General features: G+C 42.0%; 1 protein-coding gene across 2 annotated transcripts in view; it reads left to right on the top strand.

Moving 5' to 3' along the window:
• Nucleotides 1–19,887, top strand: part of plcb3 (phospholipase C, beta 3 (phosphatidylinositol-specific)) — a 34,576-nt gene extending 14,689 nt beyond the window's left edge. The window contains exons 3-34 of one of the 2 annotated variants that reach the window (XM_028429445.1): nt 6,745–6,813; nt 7,796–7,930; nt 8,243–8,322; nt 8,405–8,458; nt 8,708–8,780; nt 10,374–10,474; nt 10,601–10,767; nt 11,435–11,581; nt 11,670–11,827; nt 11,919–12,001; nt 12,105–12,189; nt 12,416–12,563; nt 12,660–12,761; nt 12,855–12,928; nt 13,010–13,106; nt 13,298–13,382; nt 13,644–13,768; nt 13,932–14,086; nt 14,167–14,328; nt 14,411–14,510; nt 14,587–14,691; nt 14,821–14,915; nt 14,992–15,130; nt 15,478–15,519; nt 15,656–15,765; nt 15,843–15,952; nt 16,146–16,305; nt 16,440–16,516; nt 16,623–16,712; nt 16,807–16,864; nt 17,056–17,142; nt 17,494–19,887. In XM_028429445.1, coding sequence (XP_028285246.1) covers nt 6,745–6,813; nt 7,796–7,930; nt 8,243–8,322; nt 8,405–8,458; nt 8,708–8,780; nt 10,374–10,474; nt 10,601–10,767; nt 11,435–11,581; nt 11,670–11,827; nt 11,919–12,001; nt 12,105–12,189; nt 12,416–12,563; nt 12,660–12,761; nt 12,855–12,928; nt 13,010–13,106; nt 13,298–13,382; nt 13,644–13,768; nt 13,932–14,086; nt 14,167–14,328; nt 14,411–14,510; nt 14,587–14,691; nt 14,821–14,915; nt 14,992–15,130; nt 15,478–15,519; nt 15,656–15,765; nt 15,843–15,952; nt 16,146–16,305; nt 16,440–16,516; nt 16,623–16,712; nt 16,807–16,864; nt 17,056–17,142; nt 17,494–17,799 — 3,579 coding nt within the window. In that variant the 3' untranslated portion in view covers nt 17,800–19,887. The remainder of the gene's footprint in view (nt 1–6,744; nt 6,814–7,795; nt 7,931–8,242; nt 8,323–8,404; nt 8,459–8,707; nt 8,781–10,373; nt 10,475–10,600; nt 10,768–11,434; nt 11,582–11,669; nt 11,828–11,918; nt 12,002–12,104; nt 12,190–12,415; nt 12,564–12,659; nt 12,762–12,854; nt 12,929–13,009; nt 13,107–13,297; nt 13,383–13,643; nt 13,769–13,931; nt 14,087–14,166; nt 14,329–14,410; nt 14,511–14,586; nt 14,692–14,820; nt 14,916–14,991; nt 15,131–15,477; nt 15,520–15,655; nt 15,766–15,842; nt 15,953–16,145; nt 16,306–16,439; nt 16,517–16,622; nt 16,713–16,806; nt 16,865–17,055; nt 17,143–17,493) is intronic. The other variant, XM_028429446.1, reaches the window with a different exon arrangement.
• The last annotated feature ends 2,817 nt before the right edge of the window (nt 19,888–22,704 follow it).

Below are 22,704 nucleotides of genomic sequence, written 5' to 3'. Positions count from 1 at the left end.
GCTAATCCGGCTACGTGTGTCCTTTTTCTGTCATCCTGCCAAACTTTTCTCCTCTTTCTCTACATTTGCATGTAAAGGTGACATTTTGGGTATTAAACAGATGCTCCCTGGGTTAAAATAATAGGGACAGATAGACGATAAGGGTTGAACTGTTATCTAAACCTGAGCCATTAGTTATTATTATTATTATAAGTGAATAAATGGAATATGCTTAAACAGGATAGTTCTCTAATGAAACAGCCATTCTACTACGTCAGTTTTAACCTTTACTTTTGGATAAAATGTCCTTTTTCTTACACGTCACATCTTTACTGGAAAATAAATAGCTGAGATGCGTAGAATAGACAAAATGTTATGATTCAAGTTAAAGTGTGTAACGCCTGGTCTCTCCACTGCCCTGCCCGACATTAGTCATGAACCCTTGCTTTGTCCTGCACTTATCTTCCTTATCATTGCCAGCAAAGATGATTTGTCAGCTAAAACTTTCCAGTAAATGAACAGCAGTGTTTGATATGCTGCGCGCCGCGGTCAGGCTGATCCTGGCTGAGCGCAGCCTCACCTGCCACGATGAGATAAGTTGAAATGAACCTGGCACAGCAGCGAATACTCCCTGTCTCTTCATTTTTTTTACTTTGTCTTTTCCGCTTTCTCACAGTTTTGCTCTCTTTCTGGGCTGATAATCCCTCTTCAATTTATCTTCCTCTTCCCCGGTTCCCTTCCCCACATCTCTGTCCTGGGGCAGCTGCTAGGCATCAGAGAGATGAGGCAAAAGTTGTTCCTCTTGTATAAACTGAAGGATGACATTTCCTCCCTCTTTGCTCTGCATTTTTCTTCTTGCTATGTACGTTTTTCACCTCATCCTTTTCCACCCTCTCTTCCCATCTTCTTCTTCATCGATGCTTCAGTTTTCTCACATGGTCACGTCTCTGCACAGTTATTGCTCCTTAATTTCTTGTAACAACACTTCTAATCTCTCTCATTCTCTCTCTTGGCGTGGGAAAGTGGGCAGGAAGTTGTTCAGACGCCGACATGGGGGTTTTGGGGAATTTTGTTGCCCCCTGTTCCCACCCACCCCTCACTCCTCCTTCTTCAAATAGCCCCTTTTTTGTCTACATTTCCCTCCTTTCCTCTGTTGTTTCTTCCTTCTCTCCTTCTTTCCTTAAAGGTGCACAGGTCATGTCAATAGCACCTGGACATTCAGACATTTGCCCCCCAGGGATGTAAGTGAGCCACCACCGAGCACCAATTTAGCGTCTAATGGTGTGGAATTGATTTCACATACCTTGACCTACTGAGAGCCTGAACACGCAAACCGCAAACAAAAACCCACTCCACTGTGTCAGGTGTTACATTTGATGGGATTTTAGGGCAGACATCATTAGTGGGTGGTCACAGCTGAGGTATGGTTGTAAGAAAAGCTGTTATTTCATCTTCATCATCAATTTGTGACATGATTTGTTTTCTAGCGGTTTGAAATATTTTCAGCATTTTGTTTTAATTATTTTGAATTGTTTTATTCTATCAGTATCTGACTTGTGACTTTTGGTGTTAATGTAGCAGCAGTGTGTGAGTGTGAGATTGTAAATGAGCAAGGTGAATTGTTAGTAGCATGATTGTTGGCAGGTGTAAGTGGAGATCTAATAGAGATTATGCCCCCGGCTCAAGTCAAACATCCACAAGGAATTGACTCTGGGTTTACATAACACACTTTTGGTCATTATTACACACACATGCACACACACACACTGGTTCACAGGGGAGGTGGCTGGGTGTCAGTTGATAATGTGACTGCTTCCTCCTTCTCTTTTTAGTTTTTTTACTCCACATGGTCGCATGTTTTATTTTCTGTTGACATTATCAGTTTGAGCATATGGCACAGCAGTTTTTATTTTAACTCACATACAGGCAGAGGCATACTGACCCCCACACGCACACACACTTATAAATATGTTATGCACAGACATGTGCACTTTTGCAATATAGAAATTTCGCTGAAGAAGAACTGAGACGTTGCATGGTATCGAATCCATTGTCTAAGCAGATGCTTCCTGCACAGTCTGGGTGTGTGGCTGTTTGAGTGTGTCTACACATGTCACTGTATACTTGTTTGTTTAGAAGATTTATTTAGATATTTATTTTTCTGGCTGTTAATTATGATAGTTCCTACAGCAGAGCAGTGACTTGTGTTGCTTCACCTTAAATGTGACATCTTTGTCATTCTTTTTCGTCCACTGAATCTCCAATGTGGTGTGATGTGTTTTTTGTTGTTGTTATAAATATAATATACATTGTTTTCTACATGAACAAAAGAAAAAAATGTTTTTCGTGCTGTCACTATATGCAGATCATCCCCCAAAGGCCAATTCTAAGTCAGGAAAACCTCATTACTTCTCCAATTTCTACACCTGGTTGGGTGTAATTTTTCTGTAGTGTAGAGAGGCAGTTGGCAGTTTTTATGCTAAGCTAAGTGTTGTGATGCAGACTCTGATATCAGGAGCTGGTTTAACAGTTTATTGATTTAACAGGAAAACAGGGGGAATAGTCCAGTAAGGCTCTCTGTGAGCTTTAGTATCCCAGAGGGGTGAGAGGCAGGAGGCCAGGCTGCAAGGCTGAATGTCCACCTGACAAAGAAACCGAGTTTCGGGATTACTACCACTGAGAAGACTAGTATTTAATCACAAAGACGTTTTACTAGAGTTAACTCTAGGTGGCCTAGAAAGTGTTACTGAGTGATCTGGCACCGACTGGCTGTAGCTCCTAGCAGATAAAGGGAAGTTTATGAGGTGATGAGGAAGTGGAGCCAGATCGCCAGGTGTGTCATCAGCCACAGGAGAGCCAGGCCCAGCCCCTCTGAAAACACCCCAACAGTCCTAACACTAAGCTTGATTCCATGCAGGCATAGCTTCTTACTTTACTTCACCTAACTCTAGACCAAAAAGTGTGTTGAGTGAGCACACACTCACATTCCAGCTTTCTGTCTCCTGTGTGTGTGTGTTTTGTGTGTTAGTGGGTTGTGGGTGGCTGCACATGCGGGTTTGCTCCAACTTGAACCATGTGTGTTTGTGTTTTATGACAGATTTATGATTACTGCAACTATTTTTATTTTGTGTGTGTGTGTGTGTGTTTGGCCCGTATTTATTTGAGACGTTTGGCATGACTGTGTTGTTTATGTGTGTGTCTAATTTATTGATGTTCCTGTTGTTTTTGCTTTTCTTCTCCATAAGGGATAATGTTATTCCTTTCTTGTGCACAGTCTTTGTTTCTCTTTCAGGTTTTATTGTTTCTCTCCTGATTTTTTCCATTCATTCAGCATCTTCTCTCCTTCTGTGCAGATTCACACACAGTCTAAATCACTCCAGTTCCAATGGTTGTTTAAAATGTGAATGTTAATGTACTCGCTCTTCATTTTCTCTGCAGACCACAGATTTAGGAAGAAAGACAAGTGTGAAAGAGATAAAGTAGGGAGTGATGGAGGAGGGGCAAAGTGGGAGAGTGAGATCTTATTGATATTCACAGAGGAAATGTAACAGATGACAGAGTTATAGAGCTGCCCCTGGCTTCACATGAGTATTAAGTGTCTGCCTCCCTTTTCTCTAAACACCTTGCCAACTCTCCCATCGCAGCTGTAAAACAGTTTGAACTTCTCTTTGTTCTCTGCTGATTCTATCTCCTTTAAATTCTTCCTCTGTCTGAGCCTTCTCTCCTCTGGTGCAGATGCATGCTGTTCTGGCACTGTCCATGCAAGTGTATATGTACAAATACTCCCGGAGGATCAGTTTCCTTTATGCCGTCATCATGTGCCACATGATAGGAGCTGTGATTGGTCATCTGAGACATATTTAGCGGCGGTGATCTTTCAGGCGCGTCACAGGAAAGGAGTGGCGCTCTCTTGATTGTTTAGTTGCCCTTTCATATTTTGATAATCTTAAGAAAATGAATGGAGGACGGCGGCAGGGCAGGAGGGAGGAGAGGAAGTGTAAAGTCAATCAAAGAAATGGAGGAAGGAAAGGAGAAAGTGAACAAGGCCCAAATCACAACACATTTACCGTACTTGTGTTAAGGTGCCTAAATATAGGCTGACCTATTACTGGATCAACTCCTATGGATGCATCAAAAGGTCGCCTTTCAGCATGGACACAACTAGCTTTGACAATGATTTCTTAGAGGAAGGAAGTATAAACTTTGTAATAATTAAACAAGATTCTCTTGAGCTCAAGGGTATTGGTTGATAGATTTGTTGTTTGTTGTCTATTTTTTTGTCTGTGCTAAGATAAACTTCATATAACCTACAGAGCCACCTGTCAGTAAGCTCAATAAAGTATTCAGATGAACAACTTTATTATGTTTAATAGGAAGTATTAGCAATAATTTTTTTTCAGTATTTTTTTAGTGACACTCCAAGGAAGTGTCACTAAAAAGGCTGAATAGACAAGAATGCGGTGCAGGTGTTGGCTACCTGTGATCTACAGCCCTGTTAGTGCATTCTGGGAAATGTAGGAATTCAAGTTATCAGACAGAAATACATAAGACAGGCAGAAGTAGAGTGCTTTAGTCCAGCAAAAACAGTAAATTACAATAAATTATAGCACTTTATCACAACATGACTCCTGGAAAACTCTCACCCAGACTCATTTGGGGCAGTAATGAGCCTGCAGCTTAGTCTGAAGTGATAAATAGAGTGAGCTGTGTTTGGGCTTAGCACAGAGAGATGAATGGAGCGCTGCAGCTGCCATTACTAGCTAAATATTACACACTGAAACTCACAGATACACACACGCTAACTGAGCAGAAGGCCTGAATATGTTAGGAATGTGCTCTCAGTGATGACCGACCTTCGCACGGACATACACACCACGTCATGCGCTCAGATACACAACTATGTGGCAAAACACATATTCACATTTGGGTTCACACACTTTTTTACAATCACATGCTGACACTTTTCTGCTCATCTTCAATGAACTGCCTTAGTGTCACATGCATCCAATGTGCACCGACTTGCAAGGCTTTTCCACACACACACACCTACACACTCACACATACACACCCTGTCTTACTCAACAGGTCAGGATGTTTCACAAGTCGAGACCTGCACATTGAGGATATGCTTGTGTGGATATTACTACTTTCTTGTGTGTGTCGAGGTGTGTGTGTGCGTTTCACATTTCTATCCAGAAAGAAAATGTTAACTGTCAAAGACACAGGCTACAGAAAAAGTTGTAGTCTCATTACTTTGGTCTCCAAGGAGTCACCATGGCAATGGCAGAATGAAACCATGGCCTGTGGGAGAGGAGGGGTGTAAGTCTGGTGTGTGTGTGTGTGTGTGTGTGTGTGTGTGTGTGTGTCCGTCCTACAGACCCAGAAGTGTAGTATTCCCCAAAGAAGTAAGTTATTCTCCACAGGCCAATCAGAGGACAAAGTTTGAGACAAAGTTTAGCCCAATTGGTCCACCACTTCTGACCTTTAATACTCACAACCAATCTGAAGGGAATAGATGGCCTACAGGGCGGTGACATCACAGCAAGAGTGAAATAATGAAGAAGGAATGAGGAAGGCATGAGTTTTACCTACCTAGTCCGGCAGTGGTGACTTTCAGTGTGTCTTTGCTGTTGTTTTTGGAGAGGGGAAAAACGAGGCCAAGGAGACATCTGACAAGCTGTGACAGTTATAAGCTCGGATGCAGAATAACAGGAAGAGAAACCAAAACATTTGAGCTTTCTGAAATGACCCGTTGTGAAATGAAATGGATAGAAATGCATAAAAATGTCACAGAGAAAAGGGTGACATGTGCCATAAAGTAAAAAAGCTCAGGGAATGAGTGTGGAGCTAAACAAATATTTACACAGCAGAATGCATGCATGCTTCTCTGTGTTTATGGCTGGGTTTATGACCACATTCTCCTCCTCCTGTCCAGCCCTACCATTCTCGTTTCCTCTTCTTACATCTGCCTCAAGACAACAAAAGCCCTCCAATTTCAACCTGCTGTTATATGTTGCTCCCTTCTACCTGTTTTGCCTGTTTGCATGTGTATGCATGCATAAAGGTATGTGTTCAGCATTAAGCATGCAAATGTGCTTTAAAGATATGTCCAAGATAGTGTGTGTGTGTAAGCACTTTTCTGGCTGTACCTCTGTTTTGTCTAGGCTCATCATATGTCACTGTGTCTAGAGAAGCTGGAGAGTCAGATAAAAGATAAATAAAAGAGGATTTAATGGAAGGAGGAGAGACTGTAGACAGAGAATAAGCTCCTAGCCTGAGGAATTCATTTTTGCACCAGCTTTTGTTCAACTGTTGTTCTTTTTCCCCCCATTCATCCAAGTCAGATTCTTCTTTCATCAGCATTTCTGCTTGCTGCATCTTACATAAACCATAAACCATAAATAATGGAAGTAAAACTGCCCCCATGTTGTATAAACATACCTTTCCCCCATATACCCACACTGTATGTAAATAGCAGGATTGTGTTTATCTATGTGCCAACAACTGAAAAAGTGGGAACAAACACCTGCTGGGGCTCCAATTTGTAGAACCGCTCATGGCCTTGAGACTGCACGAAATACATCAAGTAATATGCTAATAAGAGAAATGTACCTGTGAATTTCTGTGTAATGTAAACAGCTCCTCTTCTAAATGACTTACCATAATATTATGTCACTAAGTTGTGTATATCAATATAGTGTACACAGTCTTCACCTCAGAAAGCAATAACACAAATCTTACTAGTCAAATATTTCTGTCTTTCAGGAGGTTGAGATTCTGGACATCAGCACCATCAGGGATACCAGAACAGGAAAATACGCCAAACATCCAAAGGTCAGCAATGTATCTGTGCACGTCTGTGAGAGTGTGAGAGAAAGAAGCTGTCACCACCTGCTGTCAGTTCCGTAGTCCACTGACCAGATATGTGATGCTCAAGTGTGACTGTCACCAAAAGATGTGTGTGTTTCCTCTCTCAGCTGATGGCACAAAGGTGACGGAGCGTTAATGAGCCTGCTGACAGATGGACTGTCAGACAGGAAGTGATATAACCAGTGGCTGTTAGTAAGGAAGTTGTTGTGCAAGAGCGCAGAGCTTGCTCAGACAGAAGCACTAGTAATAAGCCACATATTATTGATTAACAGTTCAAGTGTGTGCAGAGTGTTTTAGCATCTTTTAGATAAGTGTTATAGTAGTGATATAGTTTTGATTCACACTCACTCTGCCTGGTGAACATAGTGGGCAATTAGCTTTATTTATGTATTCATCATGTGAGTTAAAACACTTCTTCAAATAAATGTCATTAAAAGAAGAGGTTAATTCAGGTTCAGAAAAAACATACATGTAGCGGTGACATTTTTGTCAGTAGAAATTGAACAGAGCACACTGTCACATGCTTTACAAGCACTATTTCTCTAGTAGTTCCAAAGAAAACAGTTGATAGTAAGGTCTGTGAACTGTCTTTCTGCAAAGCGTTTTTTTCAACCAATTCTTCTGCATTGTGTGCCTTTCATTGGCTCCATATTTCTTTATAAACAGTCATTATGGTTAATTGATCTATAATTGACAGAAGGACATGGTGTGTGAGAGGGAGTTTGTGGTAGGAAGAGAGGCTGGACTAAAAAGGAGGAAAGGGCTGTTTGGTTAATTAGATCAGAGTGCTGCACCGCATGCATCACATTTACTGCTCCCAGGAGACAGAGACATGGGCATGGGTTTGTATTTGTCTGCTGAGTGCTCGTGTTATTGTTCCTGTCATGCTGTGTGTGTGTGTGTGCCAATAAAATGAAGCATCCTAAAAAAAGTTTAAATGTGTCAGGAGCCCAAGGTGCGGGAGGTGCTGGGCTTCGGTAAGGAGAACGTTGAAAGGAAGCTGGTAACCATCGTTTATGGCAGCGACCTGGTCAACATCTCCTACCTGAACTTCCAGGCCATGCAGGAGGATACGGCCAAGGTAACCATGGAAACCAACATCTCATTATCTCCTAAAATTACTTCTAGTTTATGACATTTCTTGCTTTTCACGTCCTTCCTGCTTCCAATCTGGTTCACTCACTCCCCTCAGGCCATATGCTGATTACTCACTTTACAATGTTGACTTAAAGGCATGTGCATGTTTAGGAGTTGTAAAGAGGGATTATTTCCTGTGTACGCATGTGTGTTTTACACTGTATATAGCAACATGTTAACTTAGTTTTGACATTAGACGAACAGTCAAACAACACCGTTTATCCCCTCATTCTTGCCTGTGTGTGTGTGTTTCCAGATTTGGACAGATGAGCTGTTCACTTTGGCCACAAACATACTTTCCCAGAATGCATCACGGAACACGTACCTTCTCAAAGCGTAAGGCTTTGTGTGTATCTTGTGTTGACATGAGAAGTAGACTTTTAGATCATTATTCTGAAACTGTCTCTGTTGGATTCAGGTACACTAAATTAAAGCTCCAAGTGAATCAGGATGGGAAGATTCCAGTGAAGAAGTGAGTAACACACAGCACCAAGAACTTTTAAACTCTAGACAGGATTGTACTTCCTCTCTTTTGTTTCTGTTCCACTTTCTCTTGTGTCTATTTGATCTCTATTCATTGTTGATGTGTGATTCTTTAGTCGGCCCTGGAGCCTTTTCTGCTGACTTAAATTAGATGTGAACAATCATGGCTTTAGTGTGGTTCTAATAAAAAAACTCTAAACACTAAATTGACTGTTTCTGTCCACTCTGTGTCTTTCAGTATTCTGAAGATGTTTTCTGATAAAAAGAGGGTGGAGACGGCTCTGGAGCAGTGTGGCCTCGTCAACAACAGGGTAAGATCAAATGCAATCACTGACCACAGGGCTACTTAAGATGTGTGTGTGTTGTATTTGGTTTCTACATAACAGCAGGTTGAAGTGGTCAGATGTGTGTCTCCTGCCCCAGGGTGCTCCATACAGTTGCATTCTTAGCATGCCTTTGCAATGTAAGGAAGGCAACAAAAAGGCTGCATGCCTATAGAACACCTGAAAACATGCTCATTTACATTTTAATTACCTTTTGGTTTCTGATTTACATTGCATGCATCAAACATGCATGATTATTTAGGTTTAAATTGATATCTATAAGATATGAATAAACTACAATATAATGGATTAAATGACAAAAAATCCAGTTGTTTAAAAGTACAAATGGGTAAACAGGTAAAAGTGCAACAATAATACATTTAACATAGCTAAAAATAAACTGTGGAACTGGTTAGGTGTTAGCATCACTAACATATCTAAAAATAATGAAGAAGATATCAAAAACATGGATAAACAGTGAATGCAGTTAGCTAAAACAGTTAATGGATTCAGTATATATTATTATTTTATAACCTTTTTATAAAGCTAAATGATGAATAAACTGTTGACATAGCCAACAATAATGGATACACAGTGGAAACAGTTGGCACACAGTGGATAAACAGCTGGAATACACTATATGAGTAATGGATAAACAGTAAAATGCATTAACAGTAGTGGTTGAAGGGTCCAGCTACTGCTCTTCCAAACATACTAATCCAATCAGAGTGTGTGCACTGATACTTATTGTTGATTAGAGAATTCTTAGTTTAATTTAATGTCAAGGTTTTTTGGCATCACAGGATTTTTCCTTTTAAATGTGGCATCTCTGAGAGATCATCTGTTGTTAAAGTAAGAACAATCATTGAGCCATTCATTCTTTCAAACCTGAGAGTTCAATGGAAATACAGCATGTGCTTCTCTTTGTTGTTTAAATCTTTGCCTGTGTCTGCAGTGGTACCTCTGGCTTGTGGTTTTTAGGTAAAACAAGGTATCCTGTGTCTTCATGAATCAGCCCAATCTTTCTCAAAAATCAGTTTGGAGTCACAAGACATTCTTTTATGAAAAAGAGACCAGATTGTATAAACTGTGCAGTCAGCAGTTCTGCTCACATTTCTGTGCATTGGTGCCCTCTGCTGGTCGCACAGGGAAAGACGTGCTGTGCAAAAAATAAATCAAATTAAATAAATAAATTTACAGTTGTTAATTGTGTATGAGCTTAAGTGAACTCAAAAACATGCATATATATATATATATATATGAATATATATACATACATTATAATATTGTAGGATAAGTGTGTGTTCAGCTGGTTAGTATGCAGCATGTGTGAGTAATTGGTGTATCAGTGAGCTGCAGCAGCCAGATGGCCGCTGTGAGGCTGAGTGACTGTTCACAGGATCAAATTGTCACTGTGCCGACCTCTTCACACATCCACACAGAAACTAACTTTAACCACTTCAGTCGAGCAGACAGGCACTCACATTCATTAAGAAAGTAGTTTATCTGTGCTGGTGTAGTCAGTTTGTCAGTTTCTCTTCTCTTTCTGTCTCTTCCTACACAAACATCTCTGTTCTGCAGTCAGAGGGACTAAAGCCAGATGATTTCACGTGGGAGGCCTTTCAGAAGTTTCTCGACAGCTTATGTTTGCGGCCTGAGATACAAAGCATCTTTGAGGAATGGTATGTGGCACATTATACTTTCACAAAAAAGAACACATTTCAGCTCTCACCCCAGATTCTTGTGGAATAAGCTTTAGTCATATTTGTATGTTCAATGTGAACCAGACACTTTTCTTTTTGCTCCAGTGGTTCCAAGAGGAAGCCCTTCATCTCTTTGGACCAGTTCATGGACTTCATCAACCGTCGGCAGCGAGACTCCAGGCTGAACGAGGTGCTGTACCCTCCACTGAAAAGGGAGCAAGTCCGACAGATCATGGAGAGATACGAGACCAACATCAGCCAACTGGAGAGAGGTCTGTGACTGTGTTAAGATATGCAGCATCATCTGTGCTTCTTTCCAAACCGGCGTCCACTTTTATATTAATCTCTTGACCTGGATACTGTTACCTTTTTATCAGCTCCTGTGCTCCAAAATGGACCAACAGAATGATGTAATTCTGCTAGATAACAGCTGTGTGTTTTTGTAAATTGCATCTGTTTGTGCCTAACGCAGGTTCATTAGCAGCAGCAGATATACATTTTCAGATATTCTTCGTTCTTACTACAGCAAGTGGTGTTCAGAAATTCTTGGCCATGGACATGTCCGAAATGTGGGACTCATTTAGTAATTAAGTGTTCCTTTGTGCGTTCTACTGTGGATAAAATGTTCAAAACTCAGGAACAAAAGCAACCATGAGCAGTTCTGCCAGGACTCTGCTAAGCCACAATAAGTAAGATGATCCACTCTGCAGTCCATGGTGTTCAGGCCTAACCTGCAGCTGACCTCTGCGCCTGTTGATGTCTGTGAACAGGAGCTTTCTGCTAGGACAGATAACTTTAATTCAGTCCAGCCGCTGCCCTTCAGATCCAATCAGTTATTTTGATAGCCACATGCAGATGGATGCTGCTCAGTCTGATTAAATCGACTGTTTTTATAATTGAAGTAAACATCTTCTGTTTTGCTCTCGGCCTCTCTTGTAGACCAGATCAGTTTGCAGGCTTTCAGCCGGTACCTGGGCGGTGAAGAAAACAGCCTCGTCCCTCCAGAGAGGCTGGACATCATCGACGACATGAACCAGCCGCTGTCTCACTACTTTATTAACTCCTCACACAACACATACCTCACAGGTGAAACACGGTCGGAAAGCAGGCAAACTTCACTTCTTCTTCTTCTTCTTTTCCGCACTCCATTTACATTTGAACCTTGTCCTTGTAGTGGGTCAGCTGACCGGTCTGTCGTCGGTGGAGATGTACAGACAGGTGCTGCTGACCGGATGCCGCTGCGTTGAGCTGGACTGCTGGAAAGGCCGGCCGCAAGACGAGGAACCCTACATCACACACGGGTTCACCATGACCACTGAGATCCCCTTTAAGGTGGGAGACACAGGAATCATGTGTTACTGAATGCTGCAGTTAAGTTTTTGTTTTTTGTTTTGTTCACACCTGTGTCTTTCTGTAACTGCAGGAGGTCATTGAAGCGATAGCAGAGAGTGCTTTCAAGACCTCGCCGTACCCCGTCATCCTGTCCTTTGAAAACCACGTTGATTCGTACGTCCTGCCAACATTTATTGCTTTGGTGCTGGGTTTTAATGTTGCTTTTTGTGGTCATCAACGTAAAGCAGAAACTAACCTGTGTCCTGTGTCCTGTCAGAGCCAAGCAGCAGGCCAAGATGGCAGAGTACTGCAGGACAATCTTTGGAGATGCACTGCTCATCGATCCACTGGAAAAATATCCGGTAAGACTGCTATGCAGTCAGATCTGACATGAACTTCACTAAAGTAATCAGTAGGAAGTTGAGATTTAATCTGAAATAAACAAACAATTAAATATAAACAACATGATTCTAACTCGTTTAGCTGAACTAAACAGAGTGATCTTGTTGCCTGATGTCAGGGTCATAAAAGTGTGCTTATAAAATGCTGTGACAAAACTGACCCTTGGTGTTGTGTATATGAACTCAGCTGATCCCAGGTCAGCTGCTCCCCTCACCACAGGAGATGATGGGAAAGATCCTTATAAAAAACAAGAAGAAGCATCCCCACCACCGACCGTCTGAGAGTGGCAGCATAAGACGTAAAGAGCCGGGGGAGCAGTCGTCACCCAACAATGGTGAGTGCAGAAACCCTCCTGTGGTGTGGTGGGTTGTTGGGTTCACAAATTAAAAAGTTTTTAGTTTGACACTTAGAGTTTCTGTCATCTTCGTAGACTGTCCTCTGACAGACGGCGAGGGGAGCCAGCTCCTGTCCAACGGGGAGGAAAAGCTGGCTGAGAGGATGGTCAAAGACTCTGAGCCTCGCAAGTCCATCGGTTAGTTAAAGAAGGGAATAAATGTGTGGACAGGGTGCCAGACTTTTGTACAATTTCTCACATTTTCAAGTTGTTTTCATCACGTCCGATTAGGAGGTGAAGGAGAGAGCGAGGAGGAAGAAGAGGAAGAACCAGTGACAGAGCTGAAAAAGCCAAACACTGATGAGGTAGGAGCCGTCAGAAAAGTGATGGACTGTTTGATCGACTGATGGGCTGATTGATGGATCGGTGGTATCTGCCTCCCTCAGGGTACTGCCAGCAGTGAGGTGAACGCTACAGAGGAGATGTCGACTCTCGTCAACTACATCGAACCTGTCAAATTTAAGACCTTCGAAGTGGCAACTAGTAAGTGTGTATGTGAATGATGAAGAGGGAGACGGAGACAGGACAAGCCTTGTTAGCTCTCAGCACCCCTAATGTGTAGCTCATTAGGCAGACAGACTGTGCACTCACGTATGGGTCATGTTCATTCCTGTCACACATATACCAGATATTATCTTAATAAATCTCCCTTGTCCTTTTTTCTCATCCACCAGAAAGAAGGAAGTTCTTTGAGATGTCGTCTTTTGTGGAAACCAAAGGCATGGACACTTTAAAGAGCTCCCCTATTGAGTTTGTCGAGTATCCTTTAGAAGTTGTCAGCCTCTTGACGCCTGGTGTGCCGTCCCTCAAAACTAAATGTCCTGCTTTAAATTTAATAATACAAGCAATGTCTGCTGCCATACTAACATGAAAAACTGAAACTGAGAGCATGTGTTGCTGCGATGTCCTTACATCACCAACAAAAAGTCTCGCATGGCACAACACCATGAGATACATCACTGCACATGCACGGCTCCTCACATGTGTATATGGTGTTAATCCTTAACAGCGCTTTCTCAGGTACAATAAGAACCAGCTGAGCCGAATCTACCCTAAAGGAACCAGGGTGGACAGCTCCAACTACATGCCTCAGCTCTTCTGGAATGTCGGCTGCCAGATGGTGGCGCTTAATTTCCAGACTCTTGGTGAGTCCCAGAAAATTATAAAGGAAAAGTTAGGTCTACATTACAGTACTGAGGGGCTTTGTTTACCTGAAGTTTGGCTCTGTGAATTTAGCAAAGTCATAGTGCAGAAAATAATAATAAACTTTATCATTCTTCTCACTCTCTCTCTCTCTCTCTTTCTCAGACCTCCCTATGCAGCTGAACATGGGAGTGTTCGAGTACAATGGCCACAGTGGCTACCTGCTGAAACCAGAGTTTATGAGGAGGACCGACAAACACTTTGACCCTTTCACAGAAAACATAGTGGATGGGATAGTTGCCAATACTGTCAAAATTAAGGTTCATACAGTCTAAGTTCTGTGCCTGATGCCATGATGTAAGAATTGTTGTATTAAATATGCATAACTAACCTCCACCAGGTGATCTCAGGCCAGTTCCTGACAGATAAGAAGGTGGGTGTGTATGTAGAAGTGGACATTTTTGGACTTCCTGCTGACACAAAGAGGAAGTACAGGACCAAAACATCCAATGGAAACTCTCTGGACCCTGTGTGGGATGATGAGATGTTTGTCTTCAATAAGGTACCTCACAGATGTCAGTAGGATTTTTCTCTGTGCCTTTGTGTGTTTCTCCTAACACTAATAGTGTCCTCCACTCCTCCAGGTGGTCCTCCCAACACTGGCCTCTCTGAGGATAGCTGTGTTTGAGGAAAATGGAAAGTTTATCGGGCACAGGATTCTCCCGGTGTCATCCATCAGGCCAGGTAAACACACACAAAACACTCAAACATAAAGCTTTGACAAAGTCCATCTGATTTCTAAATAGTTTTTTCCCCTCAGGTTTCCACTATATCAACCTGAAGAATGAGCTGAATCAGCCACTTCTGCTGCCCTCACTCCTGGTTTCCACTGAAGCTCAGGACTACATCCCCAATGAACACCAGGGTAAGAACACACAGGCCACACCAGGCTGGAAACATCTGCTTTTAAAGGAAAAGTGTGATATCTCCTGCTGAAATGTACAGTTTTGAACAACAGACTTGTCATTAATGCTGTGTTTGTGTGTACTCTCAGAGTATGCAGAGGCTCTCACCAACCCCATTAAACACATCAGTCAGCTACACAAGAGAGAGACACAGCTGGCTGTTCTCCTAGAGGACAACAGTGAGGTCTGTATGTTCATAAAAAGCAAAAAACAAAGTATGAAATTGATGACTTTATAAATTCTGTATTACTTTTGTCCAGCATGTGCCCAACCAGCCCAAAGATGGAGACGTAAAGCAAAGGTGTGAAGTCATTACATCAGGCCAAATCTCCTCCCCCTTCCCTGTGGTCCCTCCCTGCTTTGATGAATCTCCAGACATAAACAAGTTGCCTGCACCAGGTAGGAACAACACACTGACACACAAAGATAAGATAAGATTTGTTGTCTTATCCAGTAAAGGCTGGTGTGTTATAAGTTAAAATGAGCTAACAGCCATTCTTATGTCTTCATTGGACCAGTGTACACTGCATTGTGTTGACAATAAGCATCATTTGTTTTTCTCCAGAAGATATGAGCCAATAAATGCATCTCCAAAGTTGCATCTTTTCATGGATTAACAGTAGATTTAGTAGAAATGGGATTCATTCACAGTGTTCATTTGTTCATCACCCATTCACATGCGCCGTGTGTGTGCGTGCTTCTTCTCTTGTGATTCTTTCTGTCTGCGTGTGTGTGTGCTTGTGTAGCACCAACTCAGAGGGAGGACCTCATAGCCACTGTTCTGACAGGTAAGATCATTCATTTCTGCAAAGAAATGTGTGAAATCATTTTGTTTGTTGCATTTGAGGTGTGTGTAGATAATTAACAAACTAGACGAGGACAGGATTTACGTGACGCCTGTCTGTCTGTCTGTCTGTCTCTCAGACATCCAGGTCCTTTCTGTAGAAGAGCTGAAGCAGCAAAAGAACTACGTGAAGCTGCTGAAGCAACAGAGCAAAGAACTAAAAGAGTTGCGCAGGAAACACCTAAAAAAGGTAGACTAACATTTCCCACACCTACAACAAACCCTTTCCTGTGTTCTGCATAACAGAATTTGTGTGTGTGTGTGTAGGTGTCAAATCTGAATAAGGAGCAGAAGAGCCACAATAGCCAGAAACTCTCTGAAACTCAGAGGGAACGCAGTCAGGTGGAGAAACGCCTCAAACGCAGCCTCAAGAGAAAGTAAGGACACACTGATGGATTGGTGTGAGGTGGAGTGGGGGGGGGGTGTAGAGATGTAAATATTCAATAGAAAGACTGAAGTGAGTGTGTCAGCAGATGGCAGGAGGAAACACTAAAAGCTAGTCAGGAAGTTTTACACAGACAGCAGAGTGACATCCATTAATGGTCTCACATGACTGCACCGTCTACTCAGTGAACCCCATGAACCGGTGCAGCGTGAGCTGTCTGCGCTGGATCAGGAGCTGGAGAAGCAGACGGTGCAGCTGCGGGAAGGGCAGATGAAAAAACTCCTGAAGCTCCGACAAGAGCTTCACTCACTGGAAAGAGAGAAGCAGCAAGCACACCTACAAGAGGTCACAACACACACACACACACACATCCTCAATGTGATCTCTAATGAATTCTTAAATATGATCTCCCACGCGGCGCTAGTCACCAGCTGACCTCTCAGACTTTGTGGGTCATCGTCTGCTGTGCTGTTTTTTAGGCCTTTCAGAAGTTAAAGAAGACAGCTCAAGAATGCCAAGCAGCTCAGCTGAAGAAGCTCAGGGAGACATGTGAGAGGTAAGCACAGCCCTATAAGGACAAAAACGAAAGAAAGAAGGAACCTGGATCTGAAGTCAACACCAGCATGATAATTAGGTGTCTTTTTGCTTTAATGTGTCTGCAGGGAGAAAAAAGAGCTCCAGAAGATCCTGGACAGGAAAAGACAAAACAGCATCAGTGAAGCTAAGACCCGTGACAAGGACAAGGCTGAAACGTAATGAAATACATTTTTTAAAACTTGTGTCTAAGCAGAAGGAAAGATAAAGTTTGGCAGTCAGGCGTTACTGTGATCCACTCTCTCTCTCTAGGGAACTGAATGAGATCAACAGGAAACATATTCATGATTCTGTTGCCTTAATCCGTGGGGTAAGTACCCACTCTATGCCTGCCGTCACATGCACTCTCTTATCATCAACAGTCCTTGAGAGCGCCCATTTGTTATTTATTATTCTGCCATTGTCATCATCTTTACCCCGCTGCTTTAAAACTTTATCTTCTGTGCTCTTGGCCTTTCCTCGTCCGCTCTTTGTTTCTGACTTTCTACTTCTGTTTGGCAGCTGGAGGATGAGCAGACCAGGAGGCAGGACAAGCTGATGCTAAGACACCGGGAGGTGCTGCAACACATAGAAGAGGAGCTTCCACTGGTAAGCAGACACACATGCATCAGAATAAATACTCTGCAGCTAATGACAAGAGCTCTCAAACTCACCATCTCTTGTAAAATGCTAACGCTAATGGTTCCTGGCTCCATTAATTTCCCAGATGTGACAAGTTTATTTTTCAATGATGTGCAAAACGAGAGAGAAAAACTATTACTGTTACTATTTGCAGCTGTGTTTCCATGACAACATGGAAATAGGTTGTACTTCTTTTAATTTTTGCTAAATAAATCATCAAAGATCTTGCACTTTTTATGTTTTTGTTTGTTATTTATAGCTTGTGTTATAATGCTCATAAGACAAAACGTTCTCTCCCTCGTCCTGCTTCTTCTCCAGCTCCAGTCTCAGTTGGACCGGGAGCTGCAGGAGGAGTATCAGCGACTACCTGAGGAGATCTGCCAGCACCTTCAGGTGGAGCTCCAAAACAAAGCTCTCCGTAAGGATGCCCTGTTCTCAGCCTTGTCCAACAACAGCAGCCCGAGCTCGGGCTCCGGCCCACCCTCCAACTGCTCCACGCCATCTTACCCTTCGACGCCAAACCGGAGCACCTGGAGCATGGACAATAGCAACACCTCATTGGCTGACTCCACGTCATCGTCCACTACTCCCGTCCTGTCAGAGGCAGAGCTGTCCTTTGGTTAAAGTTGTACAAACACATTCAACAGGGGTCTATATTGATGATCATTTGGGATAGTAATGGTATAGAGTATTCACTAATTTTATTCCTTTTTTTTTATTACAGACTGTTTTGTTCATGTCTACAGAGCTTTTTATTTTGCCATCAGGTGACATGTCATAGCTCTTCTTCTGTGGAAGAATCAACCAAACTTTTTTTATGTGTATTTTCTCGTCTTTGTCCTGCTTTTAATGTCACATTCTCTCCCGTTTTCTTTGTGATCTTTTCTGCAGTTTTGCCACAACACAAGCTTCATTTTGAACTTTTGCTGATGCTTTTTATTTGTGGCAGCTTTAAGGCTTTTGTGTCATTTCTGGAAATTGTTAAATGTCCTAACAGAAGGACAGGGTTAAACTTGGCTGGCCCGCTGTTTAGAAAACAACAAAAACATCATACAAATAAGGAACATGTCGGAATCTGCACAGAGAAATGAATGAGCAGAGGAGAGGAGTGTATTTTTATCCTGTTTTAACTTTTAGCTGTAATGGTGGCAGCTGACCAACAGGTGGTGCTGCAGCCTTAACTGTGTTATTTAATTGGCAGTTTGAGCTGCTCTGATAATCCTTTTTATACTGTACCCCAACACACACACACACACACACACACACACACACACCTGTCTCGGGATAAACTCTCTGGCCTTTAATTTCCAGTCAAATCCCATCCAAGGTTGTGTGAGGGTCGGTCAGCAGACACAAGTCTGCAAATGATGTGTGTGAGGAACCTGTTTAAGTGACATAACGCTTTCTAAATTATGTGTGAACACATACACACACACACACAGATGTGGTTTATTGGTTCAGTGGCTCATTCTCCAAAATGCTCATCCCATCCAATTTATTCCCTGTCTGAAAAACATAACACACACTCACACACACATCATCGGGACAGTGTGTGGATGAGTTTTCAAATATCAGAGATTACTGAACTCAGTGTGTGTGTGTGTGGCCAGAAGTTAATCTCCAGAGAAGGCATCTGCTTTTGAGGACAGTAATACTTCTTACTAAATGGAAAGCTGTGTGTGTGCTGGTCTGGCAGCCTGGAGAAGCACATCAAATGCTAAATTAGCAACACTACTGTAGGAGTGACTTAAAGCTGCACTTTGACATCTCCATTAAAAATGCACTTGTCTTTTCAGACTAAATGACCAAACGTGCGTTTCCTTGTTATAGGTTTTATCATTTTTTGCTGCTTTTAACTAAGGCACAAATCACACCATCACCATTTTGTTTATAAATAGATGTAAATTGTATTTGATGTTGCCCTTTAACACAGCCCACACTGCTCCCACAGTGTGTGTGTGTGTGTGGACAAACTGAATGATACACTATCTTGTCTCTACCAAAGCTTTCTGTATTTATTATGCTTTTCCCCCCCTCACTTTAACAGCGTTCCTGCCCACTAGGAGGGGTTACAATGATGGTACTGTGTGTTTGTTTCGTGTGTAGATCTAAAAGTGTATTTTACTACTGACCACAAGTGCTAGTGAGAGATGGACGTCAGAGAGGGGTCACAGGAGGGTTTTTAGATCTGACCTCCATCTTTCCATGAGCACTGGCTGCCTGTCTGTCTGATTACCCCCCCCCCCCCCAAAACACATTGTCCTGCAATGTTCTACAACACAGCCACAACATACACCTGCTGGTTTAGGCACTTTCTTTGGATCAAAACACTGACCTTTGACCTTTGATAAGTGGAGACAGTTCACCTCTGAGCTTTAAATGTTTGAAGTGGACTCAAACTGCCACTAGTCTTCTTAACACATCATCAAGCACATTCCGGTTCATTCCAAGTCCATCTAAATCAGCACCATCCGTTGCCCTTGACTGTGATTGATACATGATGGATCAGGTACTCGAGAAGTTTTTCCTGATGAGGAAAACAAACATCCCTTTCTTTTATGCACTTTTACCACTCTCTGTTTTTTTGTGTTTGTTTCTCAATACAACCACTTTCTAATGATTTTACTTGTTGTGTAAAGTGTCAGTAGTTGTCTTTTTAAGTGAAACTGTACACTGTAAACTGTACAAGACACAAGAAAGGTTTTTAAAACAGGTTGTATGATGAAAAACTGCTTTTTCTTGATCTTCACATCACATGCTAGATGATTTTTTAAAATGTGCTCCTGTCTTTTATCAAAGCTTACAGTCCAGCAAAGCAATGTATTAGTTAACAAAGGTTACCACTTTAATGAAAATAGTGATATTTGTGAGGAGCCCAACAGTCATACACAGTACTACATGCCTCCTCAGTGCAGTTACACACTGTATAGCACAGTGTATCAGGCTTTTACAGGGAGGGAACACAAGAGAAGAAGAATATCTGTACATATGTGTGTATGTATCGTAAACACAACCATCCCCTTAGGTACTTGACCTGTAGAAATGCTGTTTTTTGCTGCCATAGTTCCAGTATGATGTCAGAAGCGTAACTTACAGGCTAGCACTGATGTGTTAAAGTGTAACAGGTACTATGTGCCCACACATAAGCAGGATGTAATGTGTGATTCCAGCAAATGATCTCATCTCACATGTACATCATATACACCAACATGGCCGTCACCTCAGGTTCCTGGTTTCTTTTAAATAACGCCCTGTGTGATTACCTTATGTAGGTGCTTATCAGCATGTGCACTGTAATCAATCATAAAGTCAGTGCTACTGCAGATTATTTTGTGCAAACGTCACATCCATGAGTCACCGAAAGGAAAAAAAAATAATGTGTAGAACTATTCGAAAGGAGAACTGTAACCTAATTCTCAAACTGTTTTACTTCAGTTTACTACTCGCTCACTGTGGCCCCGTGCGGCTTTGGCACAGTGAGCGCGTGGAGGGAAGCGCAGTCGGTTTGCCTTCAGCTAGTTTCCTTCCCACCAGACTGCAGCCTGGGGGTTGTTTCTTGTCAACCGTGAGTTTTAACCTCTGTTATTTCTGTCCTGCTTACGCCGAAAACTCTCATTTAAACAGACACGCACAATATCATACTCTGACAAAAACACAGCAGCGTACTATTACACAGTATGCTCACTTTAGCGTCACACACACACTCACACACACATCACTCCTTGACTTTACTCCTATTAGACATTTGGTGTGACTGGTCCCCCCTCAGGCCCACCCCGAGGCTCCTGGCTGTCATGTCTTCTCTCTCTCTTCTTCCTCACTGTCCCATTTCCTTCTCTGCAGTAATGAGACCATCTTTTACTTTTGGACTAGTTCAGAGAATTAAAAGCAGCAGCCATGTTTGTACACATCAAATAGAACAAGACAGCATGAGATATACACTAGACAAGATGTGTAGAGTTCTGTTAACTATGTACATGTAGTGTATATGATTGTCGGATATAAAGGGAATACTATACAATGGTTCAGATGTAATATTTTATTGTTCCTTCATAATTAATATAAAGTATCTTACTGAACATTCAGTAATAAATGTAACTTTCTCTGATGAAGCTCAGGCTGTTTTTTTTGTGATGAAGACGATGTTTCTGCTTCAGTTTTTGGAGCATTTACCTCTCATTCCGTTGTAATAAACACGTCCATTTTTACTTCGAAAAGGTTGAAGCATCTGGTTGGAGGAGGAGCAGCGAAAAGTCTTCAAGAAAACTCTACAGGTCCAGGTGCCTCACTTTAAATGGTGCAAGAAAAGCATGTGTGTCAAAAATAATGCTTAAAAAAATAAATAGGTGGAAAATAATTTAGTTAGGTCATAATGCATAGGTAAGAGAATAATGTGTTTAATTTAATCCTTCAGTTGATTCCTGTGTTCATTTTTGGTGAATGTAATTTTCTAAATTCATTTATTTCATCCTTAATCTTTATTAGAGCTGCTCAACTTGACCCCTGACCTCTAATTAGCACATAGACATACTGTAATACTACATAGAAAAGCAAAACAACATGAAGACGTGTTATAATAGTCAGAGCAGGCAAGGAGCGAAAGCATGCGACACAACTAGCTTCATCCACACATCCCTCTCCTCTCTCTGGTTTCCTCTCTCATCCTTGCTGCTGCTGCTGCTGCTGAGCAGGGTCGAGCAGGCTAGCATAGAAATATAATCCATCACTGATTACCTGCTGCAAATCTGCAGTAATCAGCAACACAATGGAGTCTCAGAGGAGCCGGTCAGGTGGTGGAGATTATGCACATTTTTATCCAAAGTCAGTGGTGAATTCTGATTATTATATATATACCATCTGCTCCATTTAGTTCATCTTTTTTAAATTGCTCCCTAAGATTTACTGTCAATGTTTTTGACCTCTTGCTTTTGGAATGCAGATTATGTTTAAAGTACATTTCCTCTTTAGTGGAAGCTCCTTTTTAGCATGGTTGATGCTTTTAATTGAATTTCAAACAGCTAGTGTTGGCAGATAAATATGAGAAATCACATTTCTCATCAAAGGAAACTTCAGATGTTTTTGTAATAAACACTGACAAAACTTCCTGTTATATCATTTCACATAAATTGAGTGATGAAACCCGTCTGTGTCTCCTGCGCAGCTGCTCCTGCTGCCTCCTTTCATGTCTCTAAATGACTGTAACAGAACTCTATGCTTTCTTTTTTTTGGGAGGTGAGAAACAACACTCTGTGTGGTGAATACTAATAAGATGTTTGTTAAAACTGCAGAGCCAATTAAGCAACTAAAAAGTGTCAAAATCGGTTTATGCGTGCGAGCAAACATTTGGACCCATGAGAGAGGAGAGGGGATTACTGTAGCGTGTCACTTCCTGTCCTCATCCTCATCCCACAGGATGAATCTGTGTCAGCACCAACTCCATCACCTCTTCCTCATGCTTCCATTTGTCTCAGATTGTGGTCTCCTCCTCCTCCTCTGTCTGCCTCTCACACACTTTGTAGCTCTCCATCT

The sequence above is a fragment of the Parambassis ranga genome, chromosome 18 (genome assembly GCF_900634625.1).
Source record: "Parambassis ranga chromosome 18, fParRan2.1, whole genome shotgun sequence".
NCBI lineage: Eukaryota > Metazoa > Chordata > Actinopteri > Ambassidae > Parambassis > Parambassis ranga.
The sequence above is the reverse complement of the archived record's forward strand: the minus strand, read 5'-3'. Positions and strand labels throughout refer to the sequence as shown.